At 39.6% G+C, this 27,174-nt stretch overlaps 1 protein-coding gene across 1 annotated transcript in view; it reads left to right on the forward strand.

The window, feature by feature from the left end:
* Positions 1-27,174, forward strand: part of LOC113130084 (copine-9-like) — a 196,336-nt gene that overhangs the window by 152,695 nt on the left and 16,467 nt on the right. Inside the window, exons 15-17 of the mRNA XM_026306388.1 lie at positions 511-557; positions 7,778-7,959; positions 13,792-13,919. Of these exons, the coding sequence (XP_026162173.1) occupies positions 511-557; positions 7,778-7,959; positions 13,792-13,919 (357 nt within the window). The remainder of the gene's footprint in view (positions 1-510; positions 558-7,777; positions 7,960-13,791; positions 13,920-27,174) is intronic.

The following is a 27,174-nucleotide window of genomic DNA, read 5'->3' on the forward strand; positions in this document are numbered from 1 at the left end:
GGCAGGGAAGTCATGGTAAATTGTATGTATGAATGATATGTATATAGGCAAAGTGCGATAAAGAAAATGCCACTTGCTGAAATGTTGCTGCTGAGAGGGGGTAGTATATTTAGACGGCAGGTCTACACTAACTTTGTATGGGAAGACATTGAAGGATTACATTGGGATTTTTCTAAGGTGTGGTCACACCAGACTGTGGTGTGGGTCTTGAGTCTTTTTGAATAATGACATAATGAATAATCACAGGATCAGTTAGGTGCTGATGAGCCCAGATCTGTTGGTACTTTTTATTTGTTGTTAGAGCAGCATGTGTGTATTCTCAAACCTTCACAAGAGCATGTGTATTCTCACGTGTATTCAGTGTAAACAAGATAACATCTGTTTTAAGCAGGGTCCGAACAGGAAGTACATTTAACTATTAAAGCGGACTAATGACATCAGAGTGATTATGAAAGACATGCTTTGGAAGAAAGCATTAGAATTATACTGATATGCTAAATTTCCCACCAGGACACAACTTAATTTCACTGTGGCCATAGACTTCACAGCATCAAACGGTAGGATTGCATTCAGTCTTTGTGCATGCAGGAATTGTACACACATTTGTTGTTCAATTTTACCAACAAATTAAATATGTCTGCATTCTCATAATATTTTAATATTTGGTATTCGTGTAAGACAATTACTGTGGCAAAAAAGTTATGTAGCTTAATTAACTAGTCTGCACTTATTTGCCATAAAATGTGATTGGGGGGGTATTCCAGAAAGCAGGTTTAGTGAAAAGTCATAGTAGTTTAACCCTCTGGGGTCTGAGGGGGTTTTTGGGGCCTGGACAAATTTTGACATGTCCTGACATTTGTGCTTTTTTCAGTGTTTTTTAAACATATTAATGTCTAAAGTCTAATAACACTGTAATCAGCACAAAATTGGCTACAATAATATATGAGCAGCAAGTTTATACATTATTGTGTTTTTGAGAAAAAAGTGTTTATGCATGGCTAGTGAAAAACTACAGTTTTTTACTCACTGAAATAAGACCATAAAACACAAACAGAACATTGGTTCACAAGACTTTGGAGACCAGCACGTTGTAGGCTAAAGTGTTTACTTCAGAGTGCTGTGAATGTCATCTTGTTCACACATTCACAGAAAACAATACACTGATTTAAATTTTCTAAGACACTTTTTGTCCAGAAAGGCCATATGCAAGAGGGTGTGTCTGAGGATGAATAGTCATGTGATTTACCTGAGAACACAAAAGACGCACTGAACGTCCAGACAAAGGCGCGCATAATGAGCCTTTCAGTCAATGTAAATGGGACGGATTAGTGCTGTACAATACAACACAATGAGGAGCCAAACGATCCTCATTTGAGTTAAAATCAGTGTTTTTACTCTGAGGACAAGCTAAACTATTTGTCTCTGTGTGGAATATAAGGAGCGCCGCTTCACGTGCGTAACGCACCATCATCCAAACGCGCCGAAAAAGTGAGTAAATTCTATGATGAAGTTTGATATTTTGTGTCATTTCTCGGGGGCGTGCACATATTTACCTGGTTCACCTGAGATTATTTACATGTGAACAGTGGACAGTGTACAAGGCGGGACCGCATTACCTGTAATGAGGTGAGACAGGAAAAAACGGACTTCTCCTTACGTTCATACGGATTAAATCAAAAGTGATGATTTGTTTTTGACTTGAATTGTTTCACTCAAAAGAAAACATTTCAAGCTTTCTAGCCATATAATTGTTATTTTTAGGAGCCAAGTATTCGCTGAGATTCTAGTTGTTCTATTTACGCGTCTGTGAAGAGAAATGGCAGAGACAGAAAAGTCCGAGAGCGCACCCTGTCGGCTTTCTTTATTTAAAAAAAGCACAAGGTTTTGTTGTTATTATGATGGTATACCACTAAAACTAGACCCTTTACAGATTTGAATGATATGCTTCTTTTATCTGTACGATCAGAATTGACGGAGTAATTTAAGTTTGTTTCGGCCTTATCAGAAAAAGATGCGTCAAAATGCGCCGGCGCGTGCGTCGACCCCAGAGGGTTAACCCTGAGTTGCGGGAATCTCAAAGCTTTCTGTTCCAGAAACAGAGATCATTTAAACTCACACTTTGTTACTGCGGTAACTTACTCTGTGAAACTAACCTGCTCATGACAGGTTTTCTTCAAGAAACATAGTTTTTGCTTCTCCTCCTTCCTGTCGATTCTGCAGAAGCTGTTAGACAGGCTGTTTCATTCCCTTATTCATACAGTTCATATTGAAGACCTTATCAGAGACCATTCATTTTCAGAGGTTTGATCGATTATCCAATATCCGACTATTGCTCCAGTGTGTTTTGGGTCTTCCTCAAGGTCTCTTCCTGGCAGGACATGCCCAAAACACCTCCACAGGGAGACAGATGAGACATGATGCCTAAACTATCTCAATTGGCTCCTTTCAATGTGGAGGATCAGAAGCTCTACCCTGAGGTCCTCTTGAATGACTAAGCTCCTTACCCTATCTCTAAGGGAGTGCCCAGCCATCCTGCAGAAGAAACTCATTTCAGCCGGTTGTATCCGAGATCTGATTCTTTTGGTCACAGTCTCATCCACCCCCACTGCCTTGTCATTGTGCAGTTGTTTAACTTTCTCAGTGACTTCAGCAACAGTGATGTTGCCTAGCCCTCCATCTCTGCTTTCTCTATGGAGGACGTGGAGATCCTTGAAATGTTCCTTCCACTGCCCAACTATGTCCCCAGTCAAGGTCACCAGCACATCCTCTCCAATATATGCAGTGTGTGTTGGACACTATTTCCTCCTCCTAAGGATAGCTATATCCATCAGCTGCCTTGGTAGTCCCACAAGCCAACCAAGCTCAGGAAAACTCTCTCCTCAGCCTGACGGCATCCTATTTCCAATGTCCACCATTGGGTTCGAGGAATGCCGCCACGACAGGTACCAACATCCTTACAGCCACAGCTCTTTTCATGAACTGTAATGGGTACTTCATGGGTTTGTTGTCCTTCACATTGGGATGTACTATGAATCTGGGATCAATCAGACACCTGCTGTTGTTGTGTGATAAGTACCTAAACCACATACATACAGTGATCTCCATTTAAACTGAAAAAATGAATCGCTGGATAAATCGCTGGTAATTTCATTATGCCACTTAATTTCCATCTAAACAAATCTTGTAGAAAACAGTTTTGGCTGTCTTATGGGTTAACTATCATGTTAAAACTTCAGTTCAACTATATTTCCCTTTATTAAACTGCAACTGCATTGAATTGAATTTCAATTTACAAAACACAGCCTTGTTGAATATTGTGTGAACTAGTATAGGTCTTTTTTTTACTAATGTCAGTCTTGTTAAATGAATAGCTCTCATTGTTACGTATGAGAGAGGAAAGAGGGCACAAATGCAGATTACAATTTAGCAAGGCTTTATTTAGCAGTTCTTTATTAAAAGTTATAAAAACGGGAGACGAGGTGGCATTATTGGAGCTCGTAAGTCGGTGTTGGCGATGATCGAGTAGAGACCGGAGAAGATTCTTGTTGATGGTAAGAGCTTCTGTTGGCTGTCCAATGTTGACCGGAGATGATGGTAACCACAGAACGCTGGTAGCAGGTGAGCATAGGTCTCTGGCGACTCAGGAGAGATGGCAACAGGGATGAATGCCACCTGCATAGCAAGCAAAAGGTAAGTAATTGCTTCTTTTCCATTAGCAAAGAGCGCAGAGTGCAGTAGTACCAGGTAGGCAAACTAGAAGAACTGGCGACGTGACTGAAGAAGACCGGAGCTTCTATGGGCAAGGTGAATACTGGTAATGCCAGTATACCACAATGCAGATTTGCAAAATTTCTGCAAACTGGTGAAGACCAAATAACTGCCCATGTACAACAATCAACCCTTTGTTGTAGGTCATACCATTGTATGACACACTTTTAGTAATGTGGACATCTGGCACATCTGATAATTTTTGCTTAATAGCAATTGCAATGTCACTGTGCAACACATCAACTGGTACAGATGAGACACCAAAGATGCCCTACAAAAAGCTTGACTATGTCCTTGAGATCCAAAAAAACACTTTTCCATTACACAGTTTTAGTACTACTCGGTTCTATCCTACTTGACTCAACTTGGTTTAGGTCATTTTCCATTGCCACTGAGTACAGCCTTGATGTGGGCGTGGACGTCATAGCATGGCAGCAAACACATCATCGGCTAGTGACTGAATTTTTGGTTTCTTAGCTGTAGAGAATCTACAGATGAGTTCACCTGAAAAACTTTTTACAAATCCTGCCAGCCCATGGGCACATAGATTGCCAGCTACTACACAATTCACAGTGCTTCTAATACGCTTGTTCAACTGATAAACACACTGTGTTGTTCCAAGATCACTGGATCTTTCAAAAGGCCACCAGATACCTTTTCAGTACCTTTCCTCACATCTTCATTTTTACAAAGAACAGCTAAATAAATTGATGAGAGAGCAGAGAAATGGGAGGGAGAGAGCTGGGATTGCCCAAAACCCAATAAACACCACACAACCTATGCTTCTTGTGTGAGGTCCCACCGGGATTACAAACTTCAAATTTAAAGTTTGATGAAAATTTTCAACTCATCAACAGCTAGATAGCGATTTGTTTTATAATATTCACCATCACGAAAAGGCCTGTAAACTGTCTGATCATGACAAAAAACCTCTTTCTTTTGAGTTTTGTGTTCCTCAATTACTTGATCCAGTTATTTACTGTGGCTCGGTATCTCCTGCAATAATGGTACGAGGGAATGTACTGAAATGACCTTATCTACAGCTCTGTCTGTAGATAAAAAAAATACTCAATGGGCTCTACAACCCTAAAATGTATTTTGTAGAAATGTTTTCAATTTAAAAGAGGTGCCAAGAGGGCCACACTTTGCCAAAACCTGAACTACAGGGTTAGAAACACTCACAGAGAAGAGTTTTGTTAACAATCCATCCATCCATCCATCATCATCTATACCCTCTTATTCCTATTTAGGATCCCAGGGATCTGCTGGAGCATATCCTGGACTGGTCGCCAAGTGTCACAATATGTAATAATTACACATAAACTAAAAATTTCAGAGTATTGTTAAACTGGAAAGGACCAGAGAGCAGAAAAAACAATGTAATACTGAAAAAAAGTAGAAGGGCTTGTTGCACAAATACTTTATCTTGCTTCTTTATTATTTTTACTGCAAAATACATTTAACTTCAGCCTACAATAACAGAAGGATCAGACAAAATCTAAGTTACAACTGGCTGAAATGAGCTTCCTTTGCCGGGTGGCCGGGAACTCCCTTAAGAGATAGGATGAGTAGCTTGGTCACCTGGGAGGACCTCGGACAAGAGCCGCTGCTCTTCCACATCAAGAAGAGCCAGCTGAGGTGGCTTGGGTATCTGTGCCGGATGGCTTCTGGGCACCTCCCTGGGGAGATGTTCCATGCATGTCTCAACGAGAGGAGGCCCTGGGGAAGACCCAGGACATGCTGGAGGGACTATGTCTCTTGGCTGCCCTGGGAATGCCTCGGTGTCGCCCCAGAAGTGCTGGAGGAAGTGTCCAGGGAAAAGGAAGTCTGGGCATCCCTGCTTAGGCCACTGCCCCTGCGACCCGGCCCCGGATAAGCAGAAGAAGATGGATGGATGGATGGATGGATGGATGGAAAAAGCTAATGAGCTAATGTTATCACAAGCGCCTGTAGAAACAGTATTACATATGGACAGGGTTTTTTTTCTTTGACATTTATACTAATGCACGGCTGATGTTAAGTTATTTGCTACAGCTTTCAACTCTTCGGGAAGTAAACAAGACAACAACTTTAAATACAACGTTACCTGGGCTATGACTATTTCATGGCACACCACCCGTGCATCTCCTGTAGCAGAGCCACTTATCTGGCCACAACACAGCTACACACCCCCACTAGGAGTTTCTGCTTTCGTGAAATCACTAAAGTGATAAATGCTGCTTGTTGCTGTTTACTTCCGTGCAACATGATTCCAATGCATGAGCTTTTCTTTGCACTAAAACCCAGTCTGCGAACTAGTATTTATGGGGTCAAGCTAACTTAACATAGACAAGCCTGGTGCCCAATTTGCAGAGTAACTATCAAACTGAGGAATGGCTCATAATGTTTCATACAGCCCCATATGAGTAACTTATCACTCTTCATATAGAATTAAATACATTTGTGTAGCTACAAATACATTACTTACCTTTAATGTCAAGGACGGAAAATGATGTGGATGAAGTTCAAGAACTTGCCTCCATGAAACGGCCCACTGTTACTCACCAGAATTCCCCTCTTCCGGCAAGGGTAGGAGCATGTGCGATGGCATACAGCATCAGAGTTGTTTTGAGGGATCCCATTCTCACTGAAGTGACATTAATGACATTAATTAATGTGATTTTTTTCTTTGATTTGTCAAACAAACATGACCATCTAATTTAATATTCATGAATCTAATGAAATCATTTAATACGAACATATTCCTAGTTTGTTAATCAAACAGGATGAGCAAACTTATTTTTATTTATATTTTTATTTTTTTTAGTGACACAATGTACCTAACACAAACAACTGAAATTTCTTGTGTCTTTATTGAACACCACCATTAAATATTTACAGTACTGGAGGAAAAAGTAAGAGAACCCATAAACTAATCGAGTCAAAACCTGTAGTCAAATTGCTGAAATGAGTTTGGAGTCGTGGTTTAAAACTGCTTTGATTGATAAAAGACACTCAAGCATTTGAAGTTTGCTGTTTATAAGAAGCATCTGCTTATGTGAACTATGCCTCTCAAAAAGGAGATCTCTGAAGACATATGATTAAGAATAGTTTACCTGCATACGGCTGGAAAGGGACACACGGGCATCTCAAAGTACAGCGGAGGGAGCATCATGATTTGAGCTTGCTTTTCAGCCTCGGGACCTGGACCATTTGCCATCATCAAGGGGAAAAATGATTCCCAACTTTACCAAAATATCCTATACAGGATAATGACAGGGGGCTGTCCACCATCTTAGAAGCTGGGTGATGCAGCAGGACAATGACCCTAAACATCTAAATAAATCCACCAGAAAATGGCTTCAGAAAAATACACAGTGCCCTCTAGAGTGGACCAGTAAGAGGCCATAGAGTTATCCCCATAGAGTTGGTGTGGAATGACCTCAGACAGCCTACAAATGTACCAGAGCTGAAGCATGGAAAGAGGAATAGTCAGAAATTCCTACTGAGCATTGTGCAGGTCTGATCCAGAACTAGTCAAAGCATCATTGCTGTCAAAGGAGGTTTGAACAGCTATTAACTCCAAAGGTTCACCTAATTTTTCGTCCAGCACTGTGAATGTTTAATGGGTGTGTTCAATAAAGCCATGAGAATTTAGAATTGTTTGTGTGTTATCAGCTTAAGCACATTTTGTTTGTCTATTGTTGTGAGTAAGATGAAGATCAAATCGCATTTTATGGCAAATTAATGCAGAAAACCAGCTAACTCTAAGGGATTCACATCATTTTTCTTGCCACTGTAGTTATTTCTGCTTCAACAAGTGGTATTATATAGAACGTTGGAATGGACATTTTATATATATATTTTTTTATTTGTGCTAAGTTGGACATGCATTTATTGCAGTAGATGTCACGATTCTCTAAACAACACAAGCACTAAAAAGTGCTTGGTTGTGTTTATGTTACATGTTTTTTCTAATCCCTGTTTATGTATGTGTGTGTTGGGTGGTGTGGTGCTTCTCTCTGTCTAGGTAACCCATCCCAGCCCACCTCACTGCACTACATGAGTCCATACCAGATGAATGCATATGCCATGGCTCTCAAAGCTGTGGGGGAGATCATCCAGGACTACGACAGTGACAAACTCTTTCCAGCATATGGCTTTGGAGCTAAACTTCCCCCAGATGGCAAGATCTCCCACGCCTTTCCGTTGGTAAGAGACACTGAGAGGAACTGTTTGGATACAAGTATATGACATGTGATATTCATTCAGTAGGGATGTCTGTTTCTGCACTCCATGCTAACAGAACCCTAAGTTAATCTGCAAAATGTTTACACATGTTATGTGCATTTGCAAGAGCAGAGAAACAAGTTTGCCCAGTTGAACTTGCTTGTTTTAAAAGATTTTATTTATGGCTGACTTGTGTCAGCTCTGACTAAATCACTGCCAGGGTGTGAAATGTGTCCATCTGTCAGATGTAAGATCTCACTGGCTGCTGATGAAAAGCCCACTTTCATTTGGTACTTTCTTCAAGGCTGAAAATAAAATGCAGTAAAGCAAGCAGAAGGAGTGCCAACCAAAAAAAAAAAAAAAAAAAATCTAATCAAAATTTTGTGTCCAACAGTAACATTACCCATTAGAGTGCGAAACCCTTTAATGTTGAAAATCTACTTTGGAAAAAGTTCTTGTTAACAGGCATACCAGTATACCACCCAGAATGCTTGCTGGACTAATTGTTTTTTATATTTATAAAGACTTGATCAAATTCAAATAATCCACATTTGATCATTGCATTGCATTAAAAAGAAGTGAAACCAGTGCTAAACAGCTCACAGTCAGCTGGTGATTGTAGTGGAGCACTGCTTAGCTAAAGAGTCAAATATTTTTCTCAAAACAGAGCTACAAAGACAGTGAGTAGAGCTACAAATAAGTGATAATTGATTTTAAGAAAATTCAGCTTTAAAAATGTGTTATGCAGAAGGAAATGCATGCAGCAGTTGTCTTTAGACCTCAAGGATACAAGAAAATCTGGGCCACCTTTTTCAATTTAATGTTTAATTTCAGACTTATTTATGGAGCATTTCACAAATAGAATCTCAACACACTGTACAAACATAAAATAAAGATAAAATCATAAACAAAACAAACACTCAATGCAAAACTAAAAACACAATTTCAAAATAAAAGCATATAAATTAAATGAGGTGAATAACTCAACCAGCAATTGAAAAAAAAGTGGGTTTTCAGTTTTGATTTGAAGGAGTGAACCGAACTGGTAGCTTTTATAACCAGTGAAAGAGAGTTTCAAAGAGTTGGGCCACAATGAGACAATGTTGTTGGCTGGCTTATTTTTTGTTTACAGAGGGGATGACAACTTTAATACATCACCCACAAGGTTAATTTATACCCATGCTACTTCTTATTTTACATATACTAGTCAAAAAGCTTATATAACGTGCTGTCTAATGTCATAATATCCTCTGCAAGAAGCTAAAGGCCTATTATGAACTTTGAAAGGTTTGCCTCTGAGCTGTCAGATTTGTGTTTTTCTGCAGATTCATCCTGCAGTCTCTGAAATGACACCAGGAGGTGATTTGTTATTAGTAATCACTTAAATTAGCATCAAATTAACACCAATTAACATTCAAATTCGAAAGATAATGTACCTGGCTAACCCTGATTACCCCTTGTAATATACTGAACAGCACAGGAATTCAACTCAGGACAACTTGTTAAGTCAATGAAAGGAAAAGTTGCATAATCCCACAAGCTGTAGGCATTGTGGAGTAGTCTTATGAAGTGGATGACTGAGGCAGAGGAAAGGAACAAAAGGTGGGAGGAAGAAAACACTGTGAATCACGCTGCACATCAAGAGAAAAGAAGTTCTGTTTGATGGTGTGGCAGTGATGGAGAAAATAATAGAGTGCACAGAGACAGGCAGCAGCACAGGAACACATTTTGAAGATGTACTGCTTATCTTAGCATTGTCAGCCAATAGGATAACAATAGCAATTGGCAAAGCTGCAAATTTAAAAAATAATGATTTGGAAGACAATCTCCCTAGGCAGTTACTTAAGAAGAAAGCAGGAAGACAGAAATTAGTGGGCGTGAGAGGAACATAAATAAGTTGAGTCTTGAGTTGTAGAATATGATTAGTAGTAGATTTTTTTTAAGAACTAGTATGGCCAGATCTTTTCATATGGATGTAAACATCTCAGTGGCATGCCACAGTCTTCACGCTTTGGTAGTAGAATTTTTAAAAAACGACTGTAACAAGGCCAGAGCTTTTCATAAAGTGTAAACATATCAAATGACACGCCTGAAGCCTTTCATTAGTATACTGAAGAATTCTTTTTCCCAAGTTTCTCTGACCTAAAACTGTCATTTTCAGTCAGCTTTGTCAAATCCCATGATTCTCCTGGCTGCTTCACAGTCAAAAGTCAGTGGTGGACAGCAGTGTCAGCATCTGTGTTGTCTCAATTAATCACTAACTTTGCTCATTTCAATGTGAGCAGTCGCTCAATCAGCTTTCCCAATTAGCGTTCACCTCAGCGTGACAAATCCCACAGCTGCGTCATGCTAAGGTAACTCTAATTAGGAATCTATTGTTGTTGCAAATGCTTGAAGCATGTTAAGCAATCTGAGTTCATCAAGTATTTTAGTATTCTGTCTCACACTATATGGCTTGTGTAGGATAGATCATGAGGACTGTAAAAAAAAAAACCCTCAAAAACTGCAATGGCTATTGTTTATATGTCAGAATAATTATTTAAGCACCAGCACTTATATATATACTTTCATATATATTAGGATATATGAACTCCTAATAAAGAACATGTCAGGTTTTACAGAATATTTTAAATAGCTCACACTGAAGCAGTCTCTTCTTTACAAGGTCATTAGATAAAATATTTGTCTTTCATGAGGGTTAGTTGACACTGATTAATTTGAAGCTTCTACAGCAGATCTCATCTGTCTTAGTGTTAAATTAGCACTGACCTCTGATCTGTTTTTGGTACATTAAAGAAAGCCCATATTATTAAACAAAAACTTCAGTCTCTAAGGGTATAATTAAAAAGTACTCTTTGGGGTAGAGATAGTAGAAATCTTGAAGGCGTGTGCATGAGCCTGCCTTTGAAAAAGAAGATTAGCTATAAAGAGATATGTTCAGATCACTTTAAAAGAAAAGCAAGAATATATTTTAATGACGTGTCAGTATCATTTGGTGTTTTACAAATGCTGAATGTGGTTGCAGTTTAGTGACATGCAGCTGTAAATTGTTCATGCTCTGTGGATAGAGGCATAGTGTATTCGTTTTAGAATTCTGCCCAGTTCAGCATAGCAATGCTCCTATTCACTCTGAATATGAGCAATACAATGAAAAGATAATCCAGACCTTACCATAACAGACACCAGAGACATTCACTATGGTAAACAAACACTTAAGCTGTCACCATTTCACATTAATTCTATTCAAGTTTTCCATCTGAAGTGTCTACACAGTGAAAAATAACAAAATGTAGCGTATTTTAAAATGCCACCACGCAGATTAAAACTGCAGTAAAATATGATGCATAGCAGGATTGAAGAAGCTGCTTATAGCTATTCATTGTGGAGGGTGGAATGACAGCTCCAGGGATGTGTTGAAGACAAAATTAAATATCTCTTTCATGGAAAAACTTTATTACTCACTATTTTGGGAGACTTAAAATTCATAATTTCAGCAGGGTTTCTGAAGTTTTTGTTTCACTGTGTATACAGTGGGTACGGAAAGTATTCAGACCCCTTTAAATTTTTCACTCTTTGTGTCATTGCAGCCATTTGCCAAAATCAAAAAACTTCATTTTATTTCTCATTAATGTACACTCAGCACCCCATCTTGACAGAAAAAACTAGAAATGTAGAAATTTTTTCAAATTTATTAAAAAAGAAAAACTGAAATATCACATGGTCATAAGTATTCAGACCCTGTGCTCAGTATTGAGTAGAAGCACCCTTTTGAGCTAGTACAGCCATGAGTCGTCTTGGGAATGATGCAACAAGTTTTTCACATCTGGATTTGGGGATCCTCTGCCATTCTTCCTTGCAGATCCTCTCCAGTTCTGTCAGGTTGGATGGTCAACGTTGGTGGACAGCCATTTTCAGGTCTCTCCAGAGATGCTCAATTGGGTTTAGGTCAGGGCTCTGGCTGGGCCAGTCAAGAACGGTCACAGAGTTGTTCCAAAGCCACTCCTTTGTTATTTTAGCTGTGTGCTTAGGGTCATTGTCCTGTTGAAAGGTGAACCTTCGGCCCAGTCTGAGGTCCTGAGTACTCTTGGAAGAGGTTTTCTTCGAGGATATCTCTGTACTTGGCCGCATTCATCTTTCCTTCAATTGCAACCAGTCGTCCTGTCCCTGCAGTTGAAAAACACCCCCACAACATGATGCTCCCACCACCATGTTTCACTGTAGGGATTGTATTGGGCAGGTGATGAGCAGTGCCTGGTTTTCTCCACACATACCGTTTAGAATTAACGCCAAAAAGTTCAATCTTGGTCTCATCAGACCAGAGAATCTTATTTCTCATAGTCTGGGAGTCCGTCATGTGTTTTTTGGCAAACTCTATGCGGGTTTTCATGTGTCTTGCACTGAGGAGAGGCTTCCGTCGGGCCACTCTGCCATAAAGCCCCGACTGGTGGAGGGCTGCAGTGATAGTTGACTTTGTGGAACTTTCTCACATCTCCCTACTGCATCTCTGGAGCTCAGCCACAGTGATCTTTGGGTTCTTCTTTACCTCTCTCACCAAGGCTCTTCTCCCTCGATTGCTCAGTTTGGCTGGACGGCCAGGTCTAGGAAGAGTTCTGGTCGTCCCAAACTTTTTCCATTTGAGGATTATGGAGGCCACTGTGCTCTTAGGAACCTTGAGTGCTGCAGAAATTCTTTTGTAACCTTGGCCAGATCTGTGCCTTGCCACAATTCTGTCTCTGAGCTCCTTGGGCAGTTCCTTCGACCTCATGATTCTCATTTGCTCTGACATGCACTGTGAGCTGTAAGGTCTTATATAGACAGGTGTGTGCCTTTCCTAATCAAGTCCAATCAGTTTAATTAAACACAGCTGGACTCCAATGAAGGAGCAGAACCATCTCAAGGAGGATCAGAAGAAATGGACAGCATGTGAGTTAAATATGAGTGTCACTGCAAAGGGTCTGAATACTTATGACCATGTGATATTTCAGTTTTTCTTTTTTAATAAATTTGCAAAAATTTCTATATTTCTGTTTTTTTCTGTCAAGATGGGGTGCTGAGTGTACATTAATGAGAAATAAAATGAACTTTTTTGATTTTGGCAAATGGCTGCAATGACACAAAGAGTGAAAAATTTAAAGGGGTCTGAATACTTTCCGTACCCACTGTATATTTCCTGTTAGTACATAAGGATGGGACTCGAGACCCGGTTCCAGTTTAGAACCAGTTCCAAATTTTCCAGTCCATCACAATCATGTCTTCTTGCTTATCAATTCCTTTTATTGATGTCTACAGTTGCGCTTCTTTATGACCTCAAACTTGGAAACTTGAAATGAGAGGAGTGACAGTGGAGAGGGAGATGTGGTACAAAGCATGGGTTTATTTCATAAGGAAATGTTACTGTAAAATAGTCAAAGTTACCAAGGGTAAATATTCTGTATTAACAAAATTAGCGCCATGCAGAAGGCTTAGCAGATATATAGCAGCATATATTCTCATTTTATCCATTTTAGATGATGACAGACAGTTACTACACATAGCTCTGAGTCTTTACCAAATTGTTGCGTGTGTCCTGCTCCAAACTCATGTTTGTGTCTATACTGGGCATGCGTTCACTCACACACATCACTCCTAAGTAATTTGAGTCTCTGAAACTGATGTTATCTAAACAGTGATTCAAATCAATACACATTAACCCATGTGAAAATTCTATCCGACTTGGCCATTTTTAAAAAACAAAAAGACTATTGGTGAATATTTATCATGACAGGACAAAAAAATTCCTCTCAATGTTTTTTCACAAACTTTTGTGTTTTACAGAATTCAAACCCAGAAAATCCAAACTGTGTGGGGATCGATGGTGTACTAGAGGCGTATTTCCAGAGCCTGCGAACTGTTCAGCTTTATGGGCCTACCAACTTTGCTCCTGTCATCAACCAGGTGGCTCGGTGAGAGACATTTATACGCCTCTTTGGTGTTCTATGCTTGTGCGAATTATCACTAACATAATACTTTGCCCAGCCCCTAAAATGTATTATCACAACGAAATGCCCAACCCCAGTGCCTACTGTAACCCTAAAGCTGGATTTATACTTCTGTCTCATGGGCTGTACCATACTTAAGGCGATTATGAGTGTAGACTCCAAGGTTATGGCCACAGTGTACATTGTAGCCATGTCTGATACATGTACAGCAGACGTGCAGAGCTACAGTTTACACTAGGGACAGCAAAAACTGATTAGTTGCTTCTGTTTTCCCCCCTCCTTTCTGTCAGTGGTGGAGTTTTTGTAATGTGAAGACAAGGTTAATGAAAAAAAAGTCTCTGTAACCTTTTCTTTTTACGTAAACTAAACTGCTGTACAACCTCGGATCACCACTCAATAGGAATCACTGAACATAAACAGGAATTGCTAGGAACTTAGTCTCTTATTCAATCGACAAGACGCAGCAAAATCATGTTATAGGTTACCTGGATGCATTCTCAGTTCTATCAATCTATGTGGGTAGCTCAATGTCACACTCTTTTGTAAAGATATTTTGAAACAAAACAAAACATACACTATGTTGTAGGCACATATAGTAGCAGTCCTGTTTATCCTGTGTGTAAATTCATCTTAACCTAAACCTAACTCTAACCTTAAATTTAAAATGTCCTCACAATGCAGAAAGGTTTTCCATACTTTAAAACTAAAATATTAGTAATAATGCATCTTTGCATTCAGTATGTGGATGTACAAACTTGCCTACAAATGTCATCTCCCCTAAAACATTTGTATTAATGGAGCCCTATATCATCATCCTCCCTCCTACATGTTCAGTGGCCAGCACTGCAGTCACTGTGGTGATCCTGACCATTTCCACCCCAAACATGGTAAACTCACTTGTCACAGGTAAACTAACTTTTGTTACAGTGACCACAGGATGATTCACTTTTGTTGCACTGAAATAATGAAGTGCTTTGGGGCTCTTAATTTCAGCTTAATTTTGTTTTTATCTCATTTCGACTGTTACCCCATAGCAAGAAGGTTCCAGATTTGAAAAATGCAAGTTATCTGTGTGTCTGCATGGGTTTTCTACAGGTAGTCCTCTGTCCTCCCACAGTCCCAAAACATTAATTTCTTTAGGTTAATTGGTGACTCTACATTGCTTTTAGCTCTGAATTAAGTGGGAGTGTTTGTCTGTTCATCTGTGCCAGCCCTGTGATAGATTTGTGATCTGTCCAGAGTGCCTGGAGTTTGGCTAATCTGCACTAATAGTTCAATATTTTTATTCCTGTAAAGGACTATGAGTAACGGTAAGAATATTAATTAGGCCCGAGAGTGGTTGAGCTGCTTTTGGGTTGTTTTAGTTTTATGATCTGCAACCTACTAATTTTTACCGTTTTCATTTACTTTGTTTCCAGTTTCAGAAGGCAGCTGTTTTCATTGAAAAAACTTTTATATGTCTAATGTACAAGTGCTTAGCACCAAACTGCAGACAGATATGGTTTGCAACTAACAGGTGATTATTGGATCATTTAGTAGTTAAAAAGCCAGATGTTTCTTCTTGAGTTTGGTGAGAACCATAACAGAGCAAAGGAGCATGGATGTTTCACAAAGATTCACAATCTTCAAATAACTAGAATCATACCTCCTGCTTCACTAAGAATCATTTAGCTCAAGAAGAGAGACACTTTAGAATGTATTTATGTCACTATGTAGCAGTCTGGATCGAAGATCCAATAGCAGGATCAGATTTGGAAATAGTCGAGGGCGAGGGCAGAAGCACAAATCTCCACCAGGGATTGGGAATCCAAGGTTGAACAGAGGTAGGATGAAATTTAATTATTTTTTTTTTTTTTTAGCATATTTTTGTCACTTAGAAAAATAAGTAACATAAAATACAAAGCATTTTTTTCACCTAATCTAGTTAGCTTAACTGGACATCAACAGTAAAAGTATGTTAGATTAAAAGAACAACTTTTGCCTTGTTTGTCAACCACTACTGTGTCAGATAGCCATTACCAGTTTGTCATCTGTATCTGGAATTCCCACAGGATGTTAGCTTTGTCATTCTCAACCACCTTTGGGGGTGTTTCCTATTTTGACCTTGGGACTTCCAACCCATACTCAGCACAGATGTTTCTGCACCTCTATGCCGGCCACTTGGTTGTGACGTTCAATGTACGCCCTGCCCGCTAGCATCTTACACCCTGCTGCATTGTGTCACAATCCTTTTAGTACAGCCTGCACCTGGGCCCCTGCCTGGCCCCTTTATACTGGGTGATTTTAACAATATCTCCTGCAATAGACACTCCAAACTTTTATCAGTATGTATCCGGTCCAATCAGGCAGGACAAGATTGTGGGCCTTTGCTATGTGTCCTTACACATAGCAAGGACACTTACAAATCACGGCCACTACTGCTGTGATGCTTACTGTGTACGGTGTACGGTGGAAGGAATATTTCGAGGATCTCCTCAATCCAACAGACACGCCTTCCATAGAGATAGCAGAGGCTGAGGACTTGAATGCTGATCCATCCATCAGCCCTGAGTATATTAAGTCTCTTGTTGGGCTGTCTTGGCTGACACACCTCTGCAACATCGCATGGCGATCAGGGTCAATACCCCTGGCCTGGAAGACTGGGGTGGTGTTCCAACCACAGTGGGGATCACACTCCTCAGTCTCCCCAGGAAAGTCTATGCCAGGGTACTAGAGAGGAGAATTCAGCCGATAGTATAACCTATTTTTTGTATATTTTGATTACTTTGGCTGACTTTTCCTTTTTACCCATTATGTGTCTCTGTGCCTCTGTAACAAAGTTATTACATACCTTGGAAAATCCACTGCATAAACCTATAGAAAATATGGATGCAGACATAGATAATAATAATGAGGTCATGCCATTGCATGTGCAATATGTGCACTGTCACCAATGGCATTCTGAAAAATTAGACTATAAAATAGTAATTCAGGAGAGTTGATGTTTTAATTGTAGCAGTGTTTACTATTTTAGTAAATTAAAGTGCTGTGCTCCACGTTTAATAGATGTTTGACTAGATGATGAAACTGTAACAAATTATTATGTATTTATGGCACTTTATATTTGTACATCCACAAACGACCTTAAGTTTTGCAACACCTGGTGGCAGAACTGCTCATTGAATTTTTTTTAGCCTGGCACAGGATAAAAACCATTTCATTCATGACACAAAGCCACTGCAAACATACCACAGTAAAGTAGTGTGACACTAGAAAAACAGTTTTGTTCCAGCAGCCATTTCTAAGATAAATAAGTCATAGTAAAAGTAAGATTGCACAAGGTAGTTTGTTATTCTATTTTAGTGTTTGCTATTCTATTTTTGTTATAATTTTCACAATTATAAAGAATTGGGACCCCAAAACATGTTCAGTTTTAAGTATGTTTCATGTTTGAGTGCTTGCATGTGGTCTGCTCTAAGGTCTACTGCAGGGGTGCCCAATATGTCGATCGCGATCTACCGGTTGATCGCGGTAGTGTGGGTAGATCGCATGGCAAAAAAATAGCCGTCAGCCTATCATCCATCCTCACTATTACATTTGTCACTTGATTGACATACAGGGCAGCCAGTCTGACATCTGATCTTTTCTGACACATGGGTCATCACCCATGCGCGTTTCCGCGCCAGCTGCTGCAAATCTCTAGCAAGCTACCGAGTTGCCTAGTTAGTCTCCAATTTATTTATTTATGGGTTCATGCAGTTATGCAAGGTACACCAACATATATTGTACATATAAATAATACTCAATATATTTATAAATAAATATATGTTTTACATTTTTATAGTAGGTAGATAATTTTGACTGGTCATTTTATAAATAGCTTGCAAGCTGAAAAAGTGTGGGCACCCCTGGTCTACTCTTACCTTGCCAGTAAGAGTACAATTTTAGTGGCACATTGGAGATCATCCAGTTTGTTATTTTAGCTTCTATTTCGCAGGTCTTCCTCTTCAGAGTACCTTATTGTCACAGCCATGGCATGTAACCCTTTTCACTATCAACAGTCGAACAGCTTTGTCACCCGAAGAAGTAAGTTTGATAATTAAAATGCAGAGCAAACACTGGCCCCTATTACAACGGTGATAGCAGAGGACATGTTACCCAATAGCTTTGTTTACGGGGAGGGTTTTTGAAGTTTGATGGCATTTGTTCAGCTGGACTATATGGTCACATCAAGAAGAAAGTGGTCACTAAATGACTGAATAAACTATACGATGATAATGCATGTGAGCTGTGCAGCTGACGCATAAGTGAACATCCTCATGCTTTCTCTGCGTGTTCAGTGAGCAAATGTCTGGTTTAAGGTCATATCACCTATCCTGGTCCATGAAGATTTGCAGTCATCCAGGTGAAGATGTGGGTACTCCCTTCTCTTGCCCTACATATAGGTGGCGAGGTTGCTCTCCTAGCTTGTGTTGCAGTGGGTGGTGGAAGTCAAATAGCAGGTAATAGGTTCATGTGTGGCGGTTTCCTTTAGACTTCTATATTTCCAGGTGGCCCAGTGAGGACCTCATGGTCCATTCAGCCCTACTAGCAATTAGTGACTAGTCCACCCAAAAGATTGCACACCAACACAAAAGATGAGCAATGTAGTATATGTGGTCCAATGAAGGGAAGAATGTTCAGAAGTCTATATTGGAGAAACCAAACAACCACTTAACAGGAGAATGGCACATAAAGCTTTTGAACTGGGTGTCAGATTGGGTGCACTTTATTATTATCTGAACAATTACATACCTACAATGGAAGTGCTTCAATAACCCAAATAGGTACAAAAAAGTTAACAGAACTCATCTTCTGGTTGAACCCTGCAGTACATATCATCCTGTAAGCTCTTTTTAAAATCAAATTAAATTTCACCAATAAAACTTTGTTGGAGTAGCGCCGGTGTTAAGTTTTAATGGATTTTTGGCTGGTTATTACCTGCTATTGTATTTTTAGCCCTCATATAAAACAATAATATCCTGTCCCAGTTGAGTGTGACTGTGGTTGCATAATCAAATGGAGTGTAGCAGTGCAGTGTTGTTCAGCTGTGGGCTCGAGAGCTTCAAACTACACTGCCATTATTCAGAGGGAGAGAGAAACTCTAAAAAAAATCTTGCTCCTTATTCTCACATTTTATACTTTTTTCTTGTCTTCAGATATTTTTTCTTTGTGATTATGAAAGTATTGCTTTTCCCTTGTTCAGTCTTTTTTTACTTTCTCTCCCATAGCTTTGCCAATTACAATGCCTTCTCTTCCTCCTCCACATCATTGTCTTGCTTATCCTCTCATTTCTTTCCCTGCTTCTTCTACTTCTGTTCTTCCCCTTCTTTCTATTTGTTTAAATTAAACCCTCCAATCCTTTCTTCCTCCTACTCTTCGTCCAGCACTTCCTCATACTCCTCCTCTTCTTTGACCTTATCTTCCTCCACCTATTTATCTGCCTCTGCTTTCTTAGTGTCATCCATGTGGGAGGTTTAGAGTAGGGATAAAGGCAAAGGGATAGGGGGAGGAGGTGGAAACTGTATGCTATAATTCATATGTACTCTACACAATTACTAATGGCATTTGCTGAAACTTATTGGAACACCAATTGTAATGTCACAGCCAGAAAAATATGTTCCTTTTCTCCAACAATTAGTATGTATTTACACTTACTGTATTGTCTTTTGTCCAACTTTTGCCTGCATATAGTGTAGGAAAAACAAACAGCAGACCCTCAGACTCTGAACAGTAACCCCAGAAAGAAAAATGTAAAATCTAGAACTGCAACAACTAAGCAGCAAAAGTGATAAAATTTGATTATTAAAATAGTTGGCAACAAATGTATTCATCATTAGTTAGATCTAGTGATGTAGCTGTTTGCCATGGCACACAGTGACATGGTGAACAGCTGCAAAGTTGAAAATGGCAGAAGTGGAGTCACATTTTCCATAATAAACCAGTTTTTACACTGTTGTGTGGATAGTGGTGGTCTTGTTTTAGTTTTTATGTTTTGGGGTGAGATAATCTGTCATCCATTAAAAAGTTTATGATTGTCATGCCAATTGACAGAGTAATTCACTGAGCAGGCAGACTTCTGTTTTATCTAATTTACACTGACTCTAAGACACGGGCATGAGACCTATGTCACCCCTAACCACTGCATTTTTTTTAACGTTTCATGTCTGTATTTCCTCTGGAGCATTTAGTGAATTTCTAAAGACAGCTATAGCCAGTCAGTGAATGAGTGAAAACAGTGTGCGCACACCCTGCAGTTTTGATGGCTGACGCAGGTCGGAGTTGGTGTGAATAAAATGTTTTCACATATAAATTCTAGACAATTTTAAGAGAATGATTTCCAGATATAGTCTGGAGTTCTGATTTTAACACTTTAACACAGCGAGAGATACACCGAATCTCACACAAGGGGCGGACTGAAACATAGATTCAGGCCGGGAATCTGACCCCATTTCAGGTCACTCTAAATGAGAACAATATAGGTGGACAAGTAAATTTCATCACAAATAAAAATATGAATTAATTAGAATTTGTATTAATTTTAATACATGTGTAGCAAACGTAAGGTTCATATTTTGACACTAGTCTGGTGACCTGTCCAGTGTGTACCCCTGCCTTTCACCCAAAAAGAGCTGGGATAGGTTCCAGCAGATCCCAGTGACTCTGATTAGGACTAAGCAGGTATAGATAATGGATGGATGGATGGATTTTGACACTAAAATGTTGAAAACATACTTCCCTATATTCTTTTGTAAAAATGGGATTAATGAATTAATCAAAAACATAATCAACCAATTGATTATTAAAATAATTGTTTGTTGCAGTGCTAGTAAAATCATTTTCATCCAGGAAACCTGTTTTACATAACCCTAAAACCTAGACACTTTTATTACCTAAGGCCAAGGAATGAACACACATCACTGTGGACCCCTCCAATACACACTCATTGACCAGGAAGATTCTCCCCCTCTTAAACACTAGACACACAACGCAACTTGCTATTATCTCCTTTAAATTACACTGTATATTCAGTCAAAGGAAAACCTTATTGCATAACAATATTTCTGTCACGGTTGGGTCAGGGTTAGGTTAGTCAGGACCCAAGGTTGCAGACAAGGACCTTTATTTAACCAAAGAAAAGCTTAACTTAGTACAGGTGATCACAGGAGCATGGGAGACAGGAAGGAGACTAGGAGACACGAGACCAAACGAAGATAGAAGAAACCAAGGTGCTCACAGGAAACAGGAGAGGCCGGGGAACTTGGGACAAAAAGACACAGATCACAGGGGAACAAAGAACCAGGACTGCCAGAAAGGAATATGTTGAGCTGGCTGTTACACCTATCCCATAATGTTATTTTTATGTGTAAATTAGGACATACACATTGACAAAATGGCTACTAAAATAATAGAGACAGTTTGGGTATTTGCTGTTTTGGTAGTTTTGGTTGAGTGTATGTCTTGAAAAGCATTTGCGCTTGTGCTCAAACTTGCATAATGTCTGATTAAGGCCATGGCTATTTTAGGCTGTTAATCCTTAAGAGGCTCATAGAGCAATTTTGCATACATTTTTTTTATTAGAAAAATACTGAATGTAGTTTCACAGCCAAAATACAGCCAAACTGTCTCCTCCCCACCCTAGGCAAGAGTGTCTCAATAGGGCTTAAGACGGCTGCTTATAAATAATTAGCCCCTCCCACAGGCAACACATGATCCCAAAACCTCACGCAGAAGTGCCATATTTATTAGAAGTAGGACCTCCCCTTTTTCGCTTGTCAACCAGCTGAACAGGGAAGTGCAGGATGAATTGTATTAACAATATGTTGGGGTAAACTTTTGACAGATCAATAATGGCTAAAATCTTGGAACTACTACTAAATTGAAACAACTGTGATTAGTCATTGTCATGATCCATGGCCATGTCCCCTTCCATGCGTGTTCTTGAATCACAAACCATGCTGGTTTCCAAGCTACTATCCTTGCCTGTTCTAATTCCTGATTCAGCTGGTTCAGCTGTGTCTGTTGAGACCATGTCTGTTCTTGTTCTGTGGCCTGTTTGGCCACATCTGCTGATACCACACACTTCTCTGTCTTTGCACCTTGGTGCACCAAGATAAATGTCCCCTACAGAGTCTCTTGTTATCCAGTGTCCCCATGAAAATGTCCCCTCTTGGGCTCTGTTACCTGGTGTGCCGAAGACAACCTCCCCTCCAAGATGTTGATCCCTGAGGTGCAATGGACTGAGGAAGGCCACTTCTGTCTCAGAACCACAGTGGAATCTTGTGGATGACTTCCCAGCAGTCTCTGCCGCACCAAGGTTCAATGACTTCATTTCTTAACCTTGCTCCTGTTTCTGCTAGTGAATTTTTTGCAAACTCCAACCAGCTTTCATATGTTTTGCACTGAGGAGAGGCTTCCGTCTGCCATGAAGCCCAAATTGGTTGGGCTGCAGTAATGGTTGTCTTGGTCTACAGTAATGGTTTTCCATTTCTGGTTCTGTTCATGTTGGTGAGTTGGTGACCAGACCCACCAGTGCCAACCCTCTTCCTGTTCATGTTATGGGTTAATGGTTGTACCCGCTGCCACATCTCTGTTTTTATTTATGTTGATAGGTCAACAGCTGGAGCTGCTGATGCCATACCTGTCCCCGTCTGTGTTTGTGTGTCTATGGCCAGAGGAACATCACTCTTATTCCTATTTATGTTAATTGGTTGACACTCATGGCCATCATCCTCAATTATAATTCCTGTTACACTGCTTTCTTTATCTGAACAACACTGTGGATGCTTTTGTAGCCTTTCATAATTAATACTTTAGGGGTGCAAGTTAAACTTTAAAACAAATCCTCTACTCACACTTGCTTCTTCTTTCTGTAAGGCCTTCCTGTCAAGCTAGCCAAAATTATTGTTTTTCTCCCAGCAAATTCCATTTAAACTGCAAATGCTCAACCACAATTGTGAAAGTAATCACATGAATTTAGTGTTGCATTGGTACTATTATAAACAAGCTAAATCCGATATTCATAGGCATAATCAACAAAGCCACCTGAGCACTTAGAGATAGTGTATATCAAGTTTACTCTACAATATAAAGCATGTGACAGATTTGCTCATGAAACCCCTGTGCTACGTACGTTTCTATCTTCTATGTTTCTATTTCTCACTCCATAAAAAAACAGAACACACAAAAGTGAAAGGCAATGGCTCAATGAATAATTGATGTGACAAGAAAAATTGCAGCTCCTGCACACTTTAGTTTGAGAGGTAACAGCACAAATTGTTTCCCCGTTTCACCTGTCAGTGTATTGTCCCATTATTCTGCAGTGATAGAGAGCATGCAAGCAATGGGAAAGGAAAACAGATGGGGGGAAACAAGAAGGACAGATGTAAAGATAAACAGAGAGGAATCCAACAGACAGAAAGACAGTTTGCCATTTTGCTTTCTCTCAGCCTCAGGCCAGACTGAGAGTGTGAGTCAAACAGCAGGTCTTCCTTCAACCTGCTGGGAACATAGAATTACCTGCAACACACACACACATGCGTGCGCACACGCACGCACGCACGCACGCACACACATACACACATCTGCTAGGGTAGAACAAAAATATTCTATTATACAACACTGTTTTATGTGGAATATTTTATGAGAAGTTCATACTGACAAAAAAGAACTCTACATCCACTCACAGCTATATATGAACCAAACATTTAGATCCACATACTGAACAACCTGCTGAGAAGCATCTGGTCATTTTACAATTACCTACAGATTCCGATGTACAATCCAGTCAAGGCCTAATTTAAATTATATGCTCACTAGCCCATTTGTTTTATGTGTGAATTACAATGTAAAATTCAGAATAACTTGGCTCGGTGAATTATCTGTTATTTGTTTTTACTTGTTTTATTGTTACACAAGGATGTTTACATTAGTGCTGCTACTAAATTATATGTAGTTGTTTTACTGTTTTGTTCTGACAGCAACTTTTGTCTCAGGGTTTTTTGCCGAATACAAAAGAGAAAGGTCCTTATTTATTTATTTTTTTATGAATAAGAGCAGCTGTTGTTGTTTCAAAGAGTCATGTTCAAGTTTGACAAAATTGCTACAAGGATGCTGTTACTGGCACTTGTTGAAAAGCAAAGTTGCACATGTAATTGCAAAGCAGATTGCCGTTTTAATAAAGTAATAGTAAAAAAGTGAGGGTTTTAAAAGTAGCATGTGTTTCATATGGATAAAGTATGTATAGAAACATTTGATTAAAAAGCAATGCATATTTTTTTACCAAATCATGGGCCTCGGAATCGAAATTGAATCGAATCGAGGAATGCCTAAAGATTCCCACCCTGTTTCTCATTTTTTATGATAATTTTATTAACTGAACTCAGTTAACTCTCATTTTGTGTGCTTTCATTAAAAATATTGGATGAAATGCCATTTTACAGTATTTCACCTAATTTATTCTTTTTGGATTGCTGTGTAAATGGGCAGTGATTCTGAGGTCCAGGAATCAGGCTAATGTACGTAGGTAAACCTGTGTCATGTCTGTATCTGTAGACATGGCCAAAGATGAATTGCTCCTTAAAAGTTACCATTCTCTATTATTTTGACATACAGTGCATTCAGAAAGTATTCAGACTCCTTCACTTTTTTCAATGTTGTTATGTTGTAGCCTGATACTACAATTGGTCAAATAATTTTTTTTCTCATTAATCTACACTCAGTACCACATGATGACAAAGTGAAAACAAAAATCTAAATTAGGAATCTCTGTAAAGGTATTAAAAAGAAAAATCTGAAATACCACATTCCTTTGCAACAAAACCTAAAAATTAACCCAAGCACCTCCTATTTCTCTTGATCTTTGCTGAGATGTTGCTACACCTTAATTGGTGTAGGAACATCAATGTGGCATGTGGCAAATTAAATTGACTGGGTATAATTTGGAAAGGCACACACCTCTCTATAGAATGACACACTGGCAATGCATATCAGGGCAAAAACCAAGCCATTAGGTCAGCGGAACTGCCTGTAGAGCTCAGAGACAGGATTGTTGATAGGCACAGAGCTGGGGAAGGCTATAAAACAAATTTTGCTGCACTGAAGGTTCCCAGCAGGACAGTGGCCTCCATAATACTCAAATGGAAAACGTTTGGCACAACCAAGACTCTTCCAAGAGCTGGTCTCCCAGCCAAACTGAGAAATCGTGGGAGAAGGCCCTTAGTAAGACAGTTGACCAAGAATTTGATGGTCACTCTGACTGAGCTCCAGAGATCCTGTGTAGAGATGGGACAAAGCTCCAGAAAGACAACCATTACTGCAGCCCAACCGATTTGGGCTTTATGGCAGACGCTTTATGGCAGACGGAAGCCTCTCCTCAGTGCAAAACATATGAAAGCTGGTTGGAGTTGGCAAAAAAGCACCTGAAGGACTCTCAGACTATGAGGAACAAGATTCTCTGAAACCAAGATTAAACTGTTTGGCCTCAATTTTAAACGTTATGTCTGGGGGAAACCAGGTACCTCTCATCAGCTGCCCAATACCATCCCAGCAATGAAGCTTGATGGTGGCAGCATTATGCTGTGGGAGTGTTTTTCAGCAGCAGGGACTGGGAGACTGGTCAGGGTTGAGGGAAAGCTAAATGGAGCAAAGTACAAAGATATCCTCAATGAAAACCTGTTGCCCAGCACTCACACTGAGCCGAAGGTTCACATTTTAACATGCCAACCCTAGAAAACCGGCAAAAAATCCTCCAATCCAGGTGTGCAAAGCTTGTTGCGTCATACCCAAAAGACTCAAGGCTGTAATTGCGGCCAAAGATGCTTCAACTAAGTACTGAGTAAAGTGTTTCAGTACTTATGAAAATGTGATATTTCTGTTTTTTCTTTTTAATTAATTTAAAATTTAGATGCATTTCTAAAACTGTCATGTAGCATTGAGTGTAGAGAGAAAAAAATGAATTGAAACAATTGTATCAGGTTTCAACATAACAAAACTGAAAAAAGTGAAGGGGGTCTGAATACTTTTTGAATGCACTGTACATTACAAAAACAATAAAGATGAGGTGTATTTTTTTGTTCTCTGAAAACACTAATGAATTGGTAAGTCTGTCTCTACATAAAGAGTTTATATAGTCCATTGGTTTCTAGCCAGACAGTTGAGAATGAACATTAATGCTACATGTTGGTAAATAAATTCTTAGTTACACAGTGAGTGAGTGTGAGTGTGAGAGGTTGTCTGTCTTTGTGTGTCTCTATGTGGCCCTGTGATGGACTGGTGACCTGTCCAGGGTGTACCCCTGCCTTTCACCCGAGAGAGAGCTAGGATAGGCTCCAGCAGATCCCCGTGACCCTGGCTTTCAGGAAAAAGCGGGTACAGAAGATGGATGGATGGATGAATGGATAGTTACACAGTGTAGGTTGGTGGGGGCCACTAACTGCATGTCACCAATATACAGTTCCTGGACCAGGGATACCTGAAAAAGGTACACAGAGATAGAGAGGAGAGAGAAGGCACAAAGGTACTGACATTCAGTGGTGGCATATACTGTAAATGTGAGAGGACCGGAGAGGAGAGGAGCTTGGTGCATGATGGGAAGTCTCCCAGTGGGGATGGTTCAGGGTTAATTGAGCCAGCCCTAAATATAAGCTTTATTAAAATGCAAAGTGTTAGGCATAATATTAAAGAAGAGAGGGTGTGTGCCTCTTGAACCCAGACAATAAGGTAAGGACGGGAATCAAGACCGGGTTTCAGTTTAGAACCAGTTCCACTGGAGCAAACCTCCAGCAGAACCAGGCTCAGTTTGGGTGGCCATTTCCCTCGACTGTTTGAGGTAAATGGGTATAGCAGAGAAAAATGAACAGTAATAATAAACAACAAATAAACATTGTGCAGGTTGATGGGGCCAATAACTGCACATCAGCAATATACAGCTCCAGGACCAGGGATATCTGCAGAATATCTGCATGGACTATTCTCTAGATCATTTTCAATGCAGGATGTTCCTAATTTTGGCAATATTGTGCAAGTGAATGAAGGCAGTTCTAGAGATTTGTTTTATATGTGAATTAAAGGACATATCTAAAATAAATAAGAGAAGATAAACTTTATTAATTTGTACGTCAGTAGTGAGAGTAGTCAAAGGTCAGTTGTCATCAGCCATTGGCTAAGGTGTTGCAGAGTCTGATGGCTGTGAGAATGATGT

The sequence above is a fragment of the Mastacembelus armatus genome, chromosome 5 (assembly GCF_900324485.2).
Source record: "Mastacembelus armatus chromosome 5, fMasArm1.2, whole genome shotgun sequence".
Taxonomy (NCBI): Eukaryota; Metazoa; Chordata; class Actinopteri; order Synbranchiformes; family Mastacembelidae; genus Mastacembelus; species Mastacembelus armatus.